Here is a 16,801-nt window from a genome sequence, read left to right as displayed (position 1 = left end):
TGTTGGTTGACTTGTGCACCTCCTGATTTCTGTGTCTGCATGTGCTTCCACCATATAAGTGCCTTACTCTTGGTTTCTCTGATAATGATCACACATCTGCAGATTTTAAATTGACACCAATGCGAATGGAGATCAAGGGAAATTTCCATTGCTGCTCTGTTGTTTCAGGTCCTAATGTCGTCATCTAACAGCCCAACCTTTGTTGATAAATGGAATCAGAAATATCTTGGTGGTTCCGCAGTTATTCAAGGGCACATTATTGTACAATGACAACTGAAGCAAGTCAGCCAAACTAGACAGCTAAACTAGACTAAAAAAAATCTTTGATCGGATTGTTGTGCTGCTCCTGATCACAGTTTCTCTTTGTGTGTGTGTGTGTTCCAGGTTTTAGTGCTGAGGAATCACGGCGTGGTTGCTCTTGGGGAGACCGTCGAAGAGGCCTTTCACTACATCTACAATGCCCAGTACGCCTGCGAAATCCAGGTATACACACACAAACGCACACACCAGTGCACTCAAACTGGCACACTGCTACTGTTTTGGGTACCCAGCAAATTCCAGCACCACTCCCCTTCCCCTGCCCCTGCACGTGAATGAGACCAGCAGCTTTCCCACAAAAGCTAATCTCTCCACAGCCATTTTCACATTTCTCCACTCTCACTTTTTTTTTTTTTTTTTTTGACAACACTCCATAAATCCTAATCTCTTGCTTTGTTAAAGATGTTGGCCAAACAGTCTTTCAGCCGGGCCATTAGAGGTCTGATGAAGGGAGGAACAGACTGATGTGTTGTTGTTGATGTTGGTCCAAAGCCTTTAGTGAAGGGTGGTCTTCTTCCTTTTTCTTCACTGAGCCAGTACAGAGGCAGAGGGGATTTCAGGAGATCTAGGTCAGGCAGGAGAAGTGAATGATGAATTATTCAGTATTGATTATTGGCTGATTGTATCTTTGAAACCTTAGCTGATAAGACATTGATGAATTCTGTCATCCTTCCCCCTGTCACGTGTGCAGTTATCAGAGGGCTTGTAGTAAGATAATAGCTAAACCAACTGAATAGTTGAGAAAATGAATTGGATTCATAGTTGAAATAGTCAGCTAAAAGTAATTCATCAATGAGTTGAATAGCTAAACTAATAGAGGAACATGTACAATAGTTAGCTACAAGTAATTGACAAATGAAATGGTTTGCTGAAACTCAGTGGATAAACATTATCCATTAACAGATGATCGCGCGTCACAGCTTGTGTTGTACAGCGGCAGAGCTTTGACAGACGTCGTAACGCGTCGATGCTTGAAGTTGTTGTCATGTATGGGATTTCTATGGTGTTTTGCTGTTGGGTCCTTGCGTGTCTTTGTGTTCACTTGAGCGGATGGTTTTAGAGATGTTGTCGAGTCCCTCGTTGTAACAGACATACCAAATCTCCTGACTGACTCTCCCCCGGTTGAGCAAAAGAAAACATTAATCCATCCTGCAAAGCCCAGCTTAATTTCTATGAATAAATCCCCCCAACCATGTTTGTTGCCATGTACTGTATATTCCATGGTGCTGTGGCAGCTTTAGATTGAGGGGTGTTTCATTTAGATTTTTTGGTAAATTACATCTTTCTCGCGGTGGAAAGTGGTCAGTCCTAAAAATGAAAATACGCCCATTTTGATTTTAGGTGGATGATCTAATGCCGTAGATGTTTGGTGATAGAACGGCCTTTCGGTTTCTTTTTTGTGTTGCATAAGCCATCAGTCAGTGGAGCCTCACATGCTTCTCCCTCTGTTGATCCCTCTCCTTATTCGTGATTTTTTCTTTTTTTTTCTTTTAGGTGAATGCTATATCGTGTGCCGGCAGCGTGGACAACCTCATAGTGCTGGACCCACAGAAATACAAATCACGAGTGCTCGACGTGGCCACAGCGGCTGCAGTCAACATGGCTGGACAGTACAAGTGGAAGATTGGCGAGCTGGAGTTTGAGTCCCTGATGAGGATGCTGGATAACCTGGTGAGTCCGCAGACATCGGAGGATTTGTGCACTAACACACTGGTAGGACAGAACACACACGCTCGTTAAGTGACTAGATGTGATAAGAACACTTAACCTTCACTTTTTACTTACATGAAGGTGAGAGTACTTTAAAGATTTCTTGCCTTCTGAAAGGTTGTTTTTCTCTTCATTTGAAGTGATGACAGTGATGAAGTGTGTTTTTTATGGAACTAAATGTTTGTTTGGCTTTTCTTTGTCGTTGATTGAGAAACGCTTTACATTTGCCGTTTTAAAGAACCTGCACTGATGTTTCCTCCCTCAGAGAAATCCTCGCCTTTGTTTTCTAATGCTGGTAGGGACAGGGTAGCTGTGCGCAGTGGTGGCCAGGGTTAGAAAAGAGCGCCCCCTACTGAAACCTGAACTGTAATAACAGAACTTGCAAAGACAACAAGTCTCTATTGATGCTCTTTTTCTGTCTTTCTTCTCCAATCGATTGTCTTTCTAGTGTTTCTGTTTCTGTCTCCCCTCTCTCATGCTCCACATTTTTCTCCCCTTCCTTCTCTCCTCTTACGCTCTCTTCCCTCTCGAGTCGTCTATGCGTCTGCTCTGCCATCCTTTTTGTCTCTCACACCTCATAAAACACAGCATTTGTGTCAGATAAGCTCTTGGTTTCCTTAGTAGATCCAGACAAAGTGATGAGAATGAGAGTGAGACTCTCCATCCCCTTTGACAACCAGTATACAAATACAGAGAACTTCCTGATTTGAGTGTGTTAGAAATGTGAGACGGGATGTTGTGGATGTTGCGTTGCAGCCCAGCTGACTGGACCAAAAAAAAGGAGGTCAAGTCAAGTTGAGAGGGTAACTCTGACTGTGAAACTGAAACAGATAGAAATTCACTGAACGGAAAAAGAACAGAACTTCGCTGTCAGGCCAAGTGTGGAAAAATGTCAGAAAAATCGTCAGGATCAAGTGAGAGTTCAGCTACAGAGAGGCAGGAGGGGAAGTGGGAGTGTGAGAGAAAAGCAAAGATGAGGATGAAAAGGAATGGGAGGGGGAAAGAGAGAGGGGGGGGGGGAGTGGGGATGGAGGGAGAGAGTCGAGAGAGAAAGGGTCAGACAGGAAATGTCTCTCTGACTCTGTCCTCTGTGCTGCCAGAAACCCTGTGGTCCCAACACTGTGTCTCTTTCTCTTTCATTCAACTAAATGTGAAACTGGCAGCTCATCCAGCATTACAGGAAGGAACAGTCACAGAATAAATACTCAATTCTGTCACGCATATGGTTCGAATTGATCTCTTTTGGTGTAAAAACAACAAACTGAATTAAAAACATTCTCTTTACAGTATGAATAATGATGGTAGCTTTGATCCAAGACCACTGAAGGATTGTCACGGGGTAAACAGGACTCCATAGCAGTGGAGGGAGTAGATGAAGGAGCAGAACCTAAAACAAATCAAATCTTTTTACATCGACCAAAACAACCCTGATGTTTTATCTTGTTTCCTGCTGCAGGGCTATAGGACGGGTCACGCCTACAGGCACCCAATCGTGCGGGAGAAGCCGAGGCACAAGAACGAGGTGGAGATCCCCGCCACGGTCACGGCGTTTATGTTCGCGGAGGACACCGACGGAGGGGCCACACGGCTGCCCTTCAAGTTCCTCCAGCAGCGGCAGCAGAGGGAGAAGACACGCTGGCTCAACTCGCCCAACAGCTACACCAAGGTTAGCGTGGAGGGCGGAGAGGAGCGCTACAACAGCCGGACAACCACGGTGAGCAGAGTGTGTGCGTGTGTGTGTGTTGATGTGAAAAAACATGATTTAAGATTTCAGTGTTTTTACTGAAGTTTTACGTGCTTGTGCGCAAACATGTAAATATAGATCTATATCATAAACCTAAACATGAAGAGACAGATGCACATCATAACCTTCATTTGCAGTTTGTTTGTGGCTGCAGTTGTGACCTAGTGTCTAAAAACTGATACTAGACCGCCATCTACAGGCTGAACAGAGAACTATACTGATTTCAGGTCCAGCTGCACTGAATCAGAATCAGGTTTATTTTTTTCCTACTTGCACTCATTGTCACACAAAGTTCCCATAGAAATACATCTGTAGAATTAGACATGCAGCTATGCAAGCCAACAAAGTTAAACAAAGACAGGGAAATTAAACATAGAACTATCATGTACATGTAAGTAGGAGAAGAATACTTTCATAGATATATATAGAAAGCAACAAAAAGGAATAAAAAACACCAATTTAAAAGTCAAATGCCTCTGTGAATTGTAAACAATACAGGTTTTAGAAATAAATGAATATTGGGTGAATTCACATGAAGTGGTTGATGTTGACTTTGAGCCATTTAGCTGACTGATGGAGTCAAACTTTAAAATAGTTCTCCAGTGATGCAGTATTGCACTTTGACAAAGCTGCGTAGCAAGCATTCTAAAAAGAATAATAGAAATCTAAGCAGCACACTCTGAAATACACCGACTTTCAGTCCCTGTAGTGGTTGCTGAGATGTGCCTGAGATTTACACGATTAGTCCAGCAGTCTCAACGCGTGAGGATCCCTTTTGTGTATAACTCGACATCTTGGATCTCGAGAAAGTCATCAGTCATCCTCAAGGAAGAAAGTAGTGTCAGGGTGTCAAATCAGGTCAATAATGTTTGCTTAGTTTCAAATCTAACTTCCTGGTTGGCAGCCATCACAAGACAAATGCAAATCAGCACCGTCTGAGATGAAGGAGAAGCCTACAGAGGTTGTGGGATTTGTGTTTTTCAAAAAACAAAACCAGAAATACCACAACAGTTACAGTTGGTATTTCTGGTTTTGTTTTTTGAAAGTTTGAAAGCATTAACTTACTGCCTTCAAACTTTCTGCACATTGCAAGACAATTTAAATATGTAAACTGCACGTGTATGGATCGAGAGCTGTATAACACATCTCTTCCTTGTATCTTTCAAACTCCAATGCTGCTTGATAAAAACCAATATGTAGATTGGAGGTTACAGATAATACTGTAACATATTTTACAGTAAATTGAAAGTGAAACCATGTCCTTTTTCAATAGTTGATAGATAAATTGTTACAACCGATGCTTGTTGTTTGATTGCTTGTATTCTTTTTAAAGTTAAAATAAAGTTTTGCACATGACAGGTTTAATCTCATCTGCTTTTTCTCCTGCCTTCCCTCTGCAGTGGATGAAGGCAGAGGAGACGGGAACCCCAATCCGGATCGAGGACCCCAATCAGTTTGTCCCTCTCAACACAGACCCCACTGAGGTACTGCAGAAGCGGAACAAAGTGAGTCTAAGAAAAACTGTTAATTGTAGAGTTCTTGCATCATCTGGCCGTGATGTTTAGATTGAGTTAGAGTTTTGGCAGGCCTTAGTTTGCTATAATATTAAGACAAGGACAGTAGGAATCTAAGTCAGTGATCAGTACTTGGGCGAATGAGCTGAAAGATGATTTGAGTAAAGAATAAAAGACGTTTCTTTTCTCCTGATCTCACGTTCTTGACTTGAACAGTTTAATACTTCTGCTCCAAGACAGATGTTTAAGACCTGAGAAGATGAGTATATGAACATACTGTAAGATCAGGGATTGAACACGTCTGAGCAAAGTGTAACATTCAGGCATTTACATTTAGGCTCTGAATTGTTTTGACTGGAATTTTAAATCATTCAAAGTAAACTCTTCCCGCTTCCTCATGACATCCTTGTGTGTTTTGTCCTATCACAGATCAGAGAGCAGAACCGGTTTGATGTGATGACGTCGGGGCCGCGCTCTCACGCCCTTGCAGGCATCCCTGATGATGTACCGCGACGGGTGAGGATTTCCTCTCTCATGTTCAGAACTTGTGAAAATCAAAATTCTCTGATTTTAGCTCGGATATGTGAATATTTGATGGACTCTTTTCCCCTTTCTGTGACAGTAAATTGAATATACTTGGGTTAAGGACAAAAGTAGATTTGTTAACAGATTAACAAACAATGTGCTGACAAATGGAAAGTTATTTGGAAGTTAATAATTATATATCCACCTAAGCATTGTGATTTTTAAAACTGTCTTGAAGTTAGCAAATATTGATAACATACTGTGTATGGATATACAGATATATTTGTGATAGGCCAGCTGGTGTATTGGTCGGGCTCTACTTTAAACTAACAAATGTTTTATTTAATTCTTAGAGAAACTCCAGTTTAGCCAGTGTACAGTTAACAGAGTTCTCTGACACCAAGAATATTTTACTGAAATTAATCACATTTAAAGAAAATACAAAAGTGGAGTTTTGAGCATTTTTACCAGTTTGTAAATGTCATAATATAAAGCAGCAGCAACATAAACAGTAGCTGCTTTTCCCTTCACATTGAGGATTTAAGATTTTGGCATAAGTGGTCCAGCATGTGTCTGTTTATGGGCATGCAGAGGTTTATTGCAGGATAAACAGTCAATCTTGAACCACTCAGCCTCCCTGCTGAACTGAAGGGATCCACAACAGTACAGATTTCTCTTATTACTTGTTTATTAGCTCAAAGGTGTTCCCAGTTGTTGTGTCTGAATTTGGTAGAGCTGTGCTGGAAACGACCTGGTCGCACCAAAATTTGTGAAATAAGAAAGACGATGATGGTGCATACACAACAAAACGAGGAGTAAAGGAGATTTCATACAAGCACAGTCTACAAACAACCACACGGTGATGAGAAGAGATTTAATCAGTCGTACAAGTGCAGACATTGTTGTACACGGGCGCAGACAGATTAATGACACACCTCGACCACTAGGCGGAGCCAAGTGAGCACATTTTTCTAAAGCAAAAAGGAACCTTAAGTATGTTGATAGTTGCACAAAGTAATCATGAGAAATAATGAAGCACACAATGAAGAGCACATAAGAAAGATGAAGGTGAAATGATCAGATTTAGACGTTTTGATGCTGATGGTTTTGTGGTTGGGTTCTTGTCTTGAAGAATCAGGTGCAGATAAACGTTCTGGTAAATATCCACAAGTGATTTCTTACTGTTTGCAGTGTTGTTGTTTTTCTTTGTGGAATTGTTTGACACCTTTTTTGTCCTTTTGGAAAAGAAATCATTGCATGTGTCTATTAGTGCTGTGTTCTCAGACACCAACTTTGAAACGAATTCCCACCAGTTTTTAATTGTGCCTTAGGCAAAGGTGCAACTTTGTCTGAGGCACTAAGTTCATGTCGGAGCATGATGGTTTGTCGGACATATTTGCACAGAAGAATCTAAACAGAGGCGTTGTGAAGTGTGTGTTTTTGTGTGCATGCTCGTGACTCAGTCTGCATTTTGGAGTGTGTGTTTTCCACAGTCTGTTAAGAAGATGTTGGGGTTTTGCGCACTAATTGGTTGAGAGTCTCTGTGTCGAGCTTGTGGTTAGAAGAACTCTGTGTGATGTGGTCGACACTTTTATCTTTATGTGAGCAGCCTTCGTCATGTTGTAATGAAGTATTGTGAAGACAGTGTGGGTGTGAGGTGTTTGTGTGTGTGTGTGTGTGTGTGTAAGAGAGAAAGAAAAAAGAGAGACCTTTTCTTGTGCATGTACATCAGTAAGTGTGTGTGTATGTGTGTGCCTATTTGTTTTGGCATTTCGGAGTGTGCATGTACTTCCTCACTGTTTGTGTGTGTGTGTGTGTGTGTGTGTGTGTGTGTGTGTGTGTGTGTGTGTGTGTGTGTGTGTGTGCGTGCGTGCGTGCATGCATGCGTGTGTGCGTGTGTGCTCGTGCTCCCATGCTCACCCCTCTCCCTGTCTCCTCCCCAGCCATACGTGCCCACAGAGGATGAGCAGATGGCTCCCCTGCCTCCCAACCCCTTCAGTGAGCTGTCAGAGAAGGACATGGTCGAGTACCGCAAGAACGTGGAAAGGAGGCAACTGGGCCTCAGTGGTACGACACACACACGCATGCGCACACACTCATATAAATGCACACTTGAAAAAAAACAAAAAACGCACAAACTCTTACACACCAAGTCCCTGAATTAATGAATGCTAATAGCTGTGTGGACTTGATCCTGGATTCACTCAACTTGCGAACACAACAAGAGACCAGTCACACTGAGAGACATATGGACTGCACACACACACACACACATGCACAGTGACTTGTACTCAAAGCCAAAGGCCCATCCCTCTGTGTGAGCAGCAAACAAACCTACCAGTCTGTCAGGGTAGGTTTAACAACAGATAATCGAGCGGGTGACAATCAATCAATAATCAATGTGTTTGAAAGCACACGGGAAGAGATTAGTTGGTGCCAAGAAGATTTGTCACGAGATTTGAGAAAGCAGCGAGTTTATCTTCAAAGATGTCTTCAAAGATTTTTGGCAGTTTGTATTTGAGCCTGCTGATGTCTCTGCGGGACTGATGTCATCAGCCAATATCTGCTTATCACAGATATCGGTGTATATGTTGCCAGAAATCAATTGTGGTGCAGTAAATGTGCCAATAAATCATACATTTATGAGATACTTTAACCTTCATTTTTATTAAGTTGCATTTATTGTTATTGGATTTACAGTTAATTATGATAGTGAAATTATAATCACATTAACTGATAAAGTCTTATTTATTTTGGCAACACAATATTATTAATTTTGATACCATTACATTAACAATGGAGTCCTAATCTCCCTTTCCCCCATAACATTTACTATCTGAAAAACATTTCTTTACAAGGGTATGAACCTCACATTTTCTGTATGAGTTCAGCTCTAGTTTGTATCCCTGACATACATACTGAGAGTAAAATCTGTTGGATCTGACCTTGTCAGAAATTATGAGATTCCTCCTTCTAACTGTGTCAGTCTTCTTCCCAGTGTGCTCTGTGATCTTTTCATTCGTCTGAAAGACTTTCAACTGTAGAAAAAAGACAAAACCCTAACAGCCAGATGTGGGCATGTCCTGCTGGAGCTGTTGTTAACAAGCACTGTGTGACATTTTCAAGTGCTCAGAATCGGCTAAAACAGCTGGAGCAGATTTCAAACTGAGCTCGAACCAAATCAGGATTGCTTTAAACGTGCAAATCGGTCCCTCCTCCTCCTCCTCCTCCTCTTCTTCTTTAAATCTTGTCTAACAGATTGATTTATGTACATTCTCAATTTGTTACCTACTCTCGGCAGGCTTGTTGTAAACATCTTTATATATAATCCCGAGTCTGTAGGGCTGTTGCCTTAGCAGTGATCCCAGTGGACAGGCGTATTCTAACACGCTGCCTGCTATATCACATACACACAGCGCACACCTTTCAACATGAGGAATTGTCCTCACGGGTCCTACTGCTGCCTTCATCTGCATTAACCTCTCACACAGGACAGTCAATGCTAATCATATTAGCCCTCTGTCCCACTGCCTTTCAGAGAGGCAAGGGCGAAATCAATAGAGAACAGATAGTGAAGGGAGGGGGGGCATCCACTAGTCCCCATCCTGCACCGGATTCATGTCTATATTTCTGCACATGTGTTCATGCATGTTTAAAGGATCTTCCAAATGCTCAGATTGAAACATGATGCAATTGTCACTGTATGTGCACATGTGTGTGCACATTTATGATGGACTGCTATGACTAAGATGACAGACCGAACAGACAGCAGGTCTTCACACCCGCCACATGAGCTGAGCCCGTTGCTATGACAGTGTTGCCCCCACAGCCCCACGAATCCCCGGTGGCCAATCTGGCTGCAAGCTGGAGACCGTCTGTAATGACCTGATATATGCCACACAAACACACACACACACACACACACACACACACACACACACACACACACGTTTAGCCTGTGATCAGTCGTGTCCATTCCACTCTGTATATTTAATTTGCAAACTACAAAATGTTTCATGTCAAAATTGTTAAGGCCACATCACAGCTGCCAGCTGAAAAATACTTCCTGTAAGCAGTGTGTAAAGTGCACTGACCTCGAGTATATGTACTTACACATAGAGAGCACCTTTAGTGTACAGACCGGGCTGTTAAGCAAACACGTTCTATGTGCTGGCTATGAATAAGCTGTGAACAACTGTGACGCCATGGCCAACTGAATGTGTAACCCTGAATGTGCTAATGAATGTGTGGAACTGATATGGGAATGTCGTTCATTCACACTAATCAGTGTTTAAAACTAATGAGGCCACTAATGCTGAGCTGCACTGTAACATTTACTGTACTGTCCCAAGAATTGTTTTAAAAGCTGCTGCAGGCCCCTATCAAGTAGAAAGTCACATGCTCGATTAGTTTTAGCCAGGAAGCCTTCGGATAATAAAAAATAACTGATGAGATAATAGATAATAAAAACTAAATGTTCTCTTCTGCAAAGTAAGTATATGATGGGCAATAAAAGTCATTATTCTTAGGCATGATCATGGTTTTACAACATGGTTGTGTAACAAAATGATATAGACGGATTCATGAATAATAAGTCGCACAAATAAATCATTCGTATTTAAGTGCTCAGGAGGATGAGGACACAAGCTGTTCTGTAGTCTGGTGGTACGGCAGCAGATACTTCTGTATCTCTTGCCAGACTGTGGCTGTGGCACACCTCACCAATATCACTGATGCTCAGTGGATGGGCACAAATTATTTTTGGGTGGTTTTTCTGTGAACAACATCGTCATAATGCATTTAAGTTTATATTTTCATACACTTACTATGCCCAGCCCCAGCTCATGATGTAAATCGCCTCCTTCCTGAATGTGCTTGAATATTATTGTTTAACTTCATCATTCATTTGAAATCTGTTATCATGAGCTAATAAATGACCTAAATTTCAGCCAGTTGTGTGTTAGCATGTTCTGGAATCCAGCCCTTAAGTTACAGTTCAGGGCATTGTGAGGATATTAAGGCACAACAAAATGTTACAGTGCGTGTTCAGCCCCCAGGACAAGCGGATAACAAGGGAGTCATGGCGCTCTGACAGCCTAATGATCAGCAGACAAGGATTTTGGAAATTTTGTGGAAAAGCAGCTGTGCATGGCCTGAATCTAACATGTGTGTGTTACCACTAATCTCTCAAACTCCCTCCCCCTCCCACTCCCCCACCCCTACCCCGCTTCTGACCCTCCATCCCAAATCCTGCCTCCGCCCACCCACCTCTCATCCCACTCACCCCTGCTGTCATCCCACTACTTCAATCCTCTACACCACCCTGCAATCCTCTCATCCATCCCTCACCCCGCTTTGACCCTCCCCCATCCCCTCCTCACCCTCCCTGCAGATGGAGAGCACGATCTAACCTCCGACGATGGCTCCACTCTCTCTCAGTCTCTGTCTCTCACCCAGTCCCCGCAAAGCACTCCAGCTAAAGAAGGTATCACTCACTCAGAGAGAGAGAGAGACGTTTTCAGAATGATCTTCACTGCCTTGCTTTGTGTCTTTATGATCTAATGTGTGTTTGAGTATGTGTGCATAAGAGTGCAAATTAAATGGAGTAAGAGCTGAATATGCAGAAACTAAACTACTGACCTGTGCTATAAGTTTGTACTGCACTAATGATTTTTCATGTTAAAACTCTGAATCAATGAAACCACTTTCTGCTGTTGGTTTTAAAAAACTCATCCTTCGCCACTAGAGGTGACAGAGCAAAGCTTCAAAGCAATCATGCATTGGTTTTACATTACTCCTTTTCAAAGCATGAAGTTATATCTTATAATTTCTTACCTTCCATTTATTATATTTAATTTCAGTACAATATGAGAATCAGGTTGTAAGGACTTCTTTATGATAGGTAATCCACCACAGGAGTGATGTAAGCCCTCCTTGTCAGGGCATTCAGGGACATTTAAGATTTCAAAGATGGCTACTAAGCTGCCAAAACCAAGACCAACTTTGTTTTAGTCTTTTCAAAATGTCTGTTTGCTCATTGCTTACTGAATTTAAAGGAATAAATTCACATTTTTGGAAAGATTATATTTTCACCTAAGGAATGGGTTAGCGTAGCTTAGCATTAAAGGACAAGTGTGTAGGATTTTGTGGCATCTAGTGGTAAGTGTTGCAACCAACTGAACACTCACCCTCTAAAAGCCTGAGAAAAAAAAACCTGTTTTGGGCTAGTAAGTGTGGTGTCTTATCATCTTACTACCAACATGAACGAACACTTTTCTTACTAAAATATCAAACCATGACATAGATCATGAAGTACTTGCTCGCTAACACTCAGTCTTGATATTTGCCGCGTCCTTGTGTACGCACCACTTAGAAATTTCAGATTGAGTCCACATCAACACGAGGTCTTATGCCTCTCTCTTCTCTCAACTCAACATGTCAGACCTGCCAGGTTGGTAACATGTTGTGATTTCTGGGTAATTTTGCCTTTTGCTGCCATGTGGATCTCCAGTCTTAACATAGAAATATTGTGCCTGACATTTGAAGCCAGTTGGTGTACCTCCAAGGGAGACAAAGATCACAGTGGCCTCGGTACAAGTTCTAAATAATGACACCATGCGATTGACTTCCTGTCAGCTTCCCTCCAACACAATGAGTAACAATTAACCCACAGCAGCACACTGGCTCAGGGGACCCATATATTCTGACACCGCCGCTGTGAGGTCGGCCAGTCGTTGTCCTCAAACCAGGTCAATTGGGATGTGAGCTGCTTTTTAATGTCGCCCTGCGTGTTTCTTTGCGAGAGGTTGAAAATAAACAGAGAAGACGTCACTCTCCCAGTGTTTCAGCAGCATAGTAACATGATGAAGCTGCCCTGCTTTCCCTAACCTGCGTTTGTAACCCAGATAAAGGGATGTGACCAGCAGACCTGTTATGTGAACAGTCATTACAGAAGTGGCTGTAGTCCCATTTATTTCAGGTGAAAGGAGGACAGACTCTGTGGGCTATCAGGTCACCGGAGCTTTACGCAGGGATATTATGAAATATGTAGAGCACGGGAACAGCGTGTCCCTGCGAGGGAAGCGGAAGTTCAGCACACAGTTCAAATGGTATTAGTGTGTTTGGTAGAGCAGAGTCAGCAAAGCCTCATATTTATTACATGAGGCGAGTGTGGCGTTCAGGGGGTGGACACAATAACATGAACGCCTGCACAGGTGAATGCAGTTCAATACAGTACTGCTGCAGAAAAACATGCAGCTTTGGTGAAGACGTATGAGCAACTTCATAATACTTTGTGTGATTGTGATTGAGTAGAAACATTATTTACAGGCAATAGAATATATTTCTTATTTATTGACTTGACAGCGAGCATAAATGGGAGATCAATGTTTCCCAACATGTTATTTACAACAGTCCTACTGCCTTTTCAGATAAATGTATACATTATAGATAGATAAAAATATATTGGGCCCAAGTCTGAAAATACTTGAATTCCCCTTTAACCTCTGACCTACAGACTGTAGCGAGCAGTTCTTTAATTACCAGTATTTACTCTTCCACTTCAGTACACTTTCAGTCCGCTGCCATTGTTAGTCAATATAAATCATACACTGTAGGGTTTATTTGTTGTGAGTGTCTGTTTTGTAGGGTGTGTTACAGAACTGATTGATTCCTTCCTCTGTTTCTGGCTGCCTGTCCTGACCTGTGTCTGCCCCCTCCCTCAGAGAACCACACGGGCCTGATGAACGGCAAAGATGGCCACGGCGACGTGGATGAGGAGTTGTCCAAGCGCGTCAGCCAGCTGACCACCAGCGTGGAGAGCGTGGAGATCACGGTGCGCTCCGGCGAGAAGATCGAGGAGGCGCTGTCCCCCGAGAGCTCGCCCTCCAAGTCGCCCAACACCAAGAAGAAGAAGAAGTTCCGCACCCCGTCCTTCCTGAAGAAGAACAAAAAGAAAGAGAAGGTGGAGGCCTGAGAGCAGACACAGGCGAAGGAGAAGAAAGTGGGGCAGCAGCCACCTTTTCTGTTTAATGTCTGTGTTTTTATTTTGTCTCCGTTTTCAATGCCCTTTTATGTTTTTAATTTTATTTAAATTTTTTTTAACAAAAGAGCGGATTACACAAAAAATGAACTGGCTTGTAACTCAAAAGAAAGGTCTCTCTATCTGCAGAAAGATGTTACAGTTCTGGGATGGGCTCATGGCTAAAGTTGCAGCAGATGTAGGTTACTTGGGTGGATGTTGGTTGTCTACACACCTTATCACCTGTGCAGTACTCTATCAGGGCTCTTCAGGAGCAGCAAGTGTCATTTGAGGCCATATGAATCCTGAATAACTGGCTCTTCCTGTGTTGTTCCCCAAGCTGAGAACACTACTTGAAACCAGCTTGAGTATTTCTTCTCAAAATCCAGTTTTATGAAATGATTGGAGTGCAACATGAGGGTTATAAAACTGCACAAGTTGAAGTGAAACCTTTTTTCTTCTTCTGTCAAGACTTCCCCAGTCTTTCAAGGTTTTGTTTTTACATTCTGGTCACCTGACTCTGCGTAGGGAACCGAGAGGCCGCATGAAATTTGAAGTCACACTGGAAAACTGGTGTCGGAAGACAGCCACAGGGTTTGTGTTGATTTATTTACTGTGAGGGAGGTTTTCTCTCGGCCTCTCCCACTCTTCAAGCTCCTGACACAAATCTTCCCCTTCAGCCGATTGTGGCTGAACTCCAAATGAGTTAAAGGGTCACTAGACTGGACGAGATAGTGAGGCTGTAGGCCGGCGGTCTATCACAAGTTGACTTTATCTCACAGAGCCGCCGACTCACTCTGAATATTTATGTAGCATTTTAATTTCCTCTTCATCTCAAAGGGTTTCTTTTTTGCCAAACTGCGTGGAAGAAAAAGAAGAAACAATCTCATTTTAGTGAAGTGTCACTGTTCGTGTCTCGTTTTTGTCATCTCATGAAATATGATCTTTTTTTATTGAACACAAATTTGGTATTAGTCAACTCTGTTTTGTACTCATTTCTAAGCTTTTGCAGAGAATACGGATGTTACGCATGTTTTCTCTTTTTTTTGCAAGAACGGAATTTATGTGGCTGACTATGTTCTGTAGTGAGGCCTGATTGCTCAAATGATATTCTAATCCTCAGAGTACACAAATTTACTATATAACACAGATATATGAAAACTGGATATGTTGGCTATAGATTTTTAACTATATATTTTTTATTTTATTGTGCTGCACTTTTTCTCGTGGTATATAACACACTTTTTTTTTTTTTTAGTTGCAGGTGGTTTCACCAGTGAAGGAGATTGTGAAGTATTGGTTTAAAAAAGTTGCGCAAGTAGCTAGCGAGGCATGGTGTCGGAGAAAGGTCAGGACCCAGAAAGTGAGTCGAGCGAAGAAAGAAAGAAAAAGTCCCTCATTGGTGTCACACGTGGGAAAAGATCTCTACTTCTCAACTCAACAAAACTAAAAAAACAACAAACAAAAAAAAACAGCAAGTGTAGTGCTGATATGCTACGTCAAACTTTCTGCAGTCGCCAGCTGAAATGAGAATCATGGGTCGTGGAGTGCGGAGCGGTGGCATATTTCGTTTGGTGTGTTTGTGTGTGTTTTTAAAGCCATATTGTAATTTTTTTTTTCCTCCGTTGTTTTTGAGACAAGGGTTGCGATTCTCGTCTGCCTGCTCAGGCGTCAAGGACCCCAACAAGACCTCTGTTAAATCACCCCAGTGACTGCATCGACACCCCTCAGGCTCCCAAAACTTTTCTTTTTTTTTTTTTTTTTGTCCCTAGTAGCTCCGTTCACAGCAGCTACGCTTCTTGTGCTTAATTTGCCATTTATTTCCTCCTCGAACTGGAACTCTTAAAGGAGGTCATATGGACATTTAATTTTTATTCGATCACTCTGCGAGCCCCCCGTCGTCATTTCAGCTTCTAAAGCCTCCCCTCATGTAATTTCGCTAGTAAACACGATTGTGTTGTTACTGTCAGATGACCCACAGCTGAACTCTGCAAAGCCAAATGGTGATGGGTTGCCACACATCCTCCCCCCGCATTTTAACTAGATGCACCAATATCCCAGCTAGCAATGTGAAGTATTGGATTTGGAGGGAGGGAGGGAGGGAGGGGAGGGTTTTGGGGGCACATCTTTAGCTGTGTTAAACGATAGCTTTTGGTTCCCGGCAAAGAGCCGAGGTCACACAACTGAAAGATGGAGAAGGGAGGTGTGCGTTTGGAAATGGAAGTGCATATGTGTGTTTAGTAGAGAGGGGCCGGGGTTAAGGACGACCTGACACTAACGCACCATGTTTTTATCACTCAGTCTTGTCTTTTTATTCTTTCATACCATCTCTCCTCCTGGAACGTTCTCTTTTATTTTTTTCATCCTCCGTTTGTATAGCAGTACGCTTCCTTTTTTTTTTTTTTTTTCTTTTAGTTTTCTGAGAGCACTAGGCTTTTTTTTTATTAACCATTTTAAGAGCATAAATTGCTCCCAGATGAACTGAATGTGCATTGCATCCTTATTTTCACCTCTTCTGTTTCCGACTGTTTGCACCTTGCTTTACTAATGCCTCTCTATCCACCTTTTATTTTCTGTTTTTAAAAATAAAAAAAAAAAGAATGAGTTTTTGCTTTGGCATGCCAGAATGAGCCAAGCTACTTTTGTGACCTGTGAAAATCCTATATAAATGGTTATCTAATGGAGTTGCTTTTAGATGTATTGCTAATCAGTGTAAATTCACAAATAAAACTGTATTTTAAGAAACGGAAGCTCATTTTTCATGTTTGTGCATCACAATTCACGTCATTCCTCAAACTGCTTTAAGTTCAACATGATCCATACACACTCATTTTACTTTATGCCATTATCATGAACTGAGAAGTTGTAAATACTCACAGATTCACTTAATGCTGCATTCTTCAAGATGATTTAACAGTAATGTAGAACAGCTTCAAAAAGATGGACCTATGCTGAAATACTTCAGCGTTA

General features: G+C 42.1%; 1 protein-coding gene across 9 annotated transcripts in view; it reads left to right on the top strand.

The window, feature by feature from the left end:
- add3a (adducin 3 (gamma) a) overlaps positions 1-16,576 on the top strand; it is a 112,318-nt gene extending 95,742 nt beyond the window's left edge. For 6 of the 9 annotated variants that reach the window (XM_030418654.1, XM_030418661.1, XM_030418638.1 and 3 more), the window contains 9 exons: positions 385-483; positions 1,813-1,989; positions 3,485-3,742; positions 5,173-5,277; positions 5,716-5,802; positions 6,944-6,967; positions 7,755-7,878; positions 11,204-11,296; positions 13,536-16,576. In XM_030418654.1, the coding sequence (XP_030274514.1) occupies positions 385-483; positions 1,813-1,989; positions 3,485-3,742; positions 5,173-5,277; positions 5,716-5,802; positions 6,944-6,967; positions 7,755-7,878; positions 11,204-11,296; positions 13,536-13,786 (1,218 nt within the window). In that variant the 3' untranslated portion in view covers positions 13,787-16,576. The remainder of the gene's footprint in view (positions 1-384; positions 484-1,812; positions 1,990-3,484; positions 3,743-5,172; positions 5,278-5,715; positions 5,803-6,943; positions 6,968-7,754; positions 7,879-11,203; positions 11,297-13,535) is intronic. The other 3 variants (XM_030418679.1, XM_030418670.1, XM_030418688.1) reach the window with 3 other exon arrangements.
- The last annotated feature ends 225 nt before the right edge of the window (positions 16,577-16,801 follow it).

This window comes from Sparus aurata, chromosome 1, assembly GCF_900880675.1.
Source record: "Sparus aurata chromosome 1, fSpaAur1.1, whole genome shotgun sequence".
In the NCBI taxonomy this organism is placed as follows: Eukaryota; Metazoa; Chordata; class Actinopteri; order Spariformes; family Sparidae; genus Sparus; species Sparus aurata.
The sequence above is the reverse complement of the archived record's forward strand: the minus strand, read 5'-3'. Positions and strand labels throughout refer to the sequence as shown.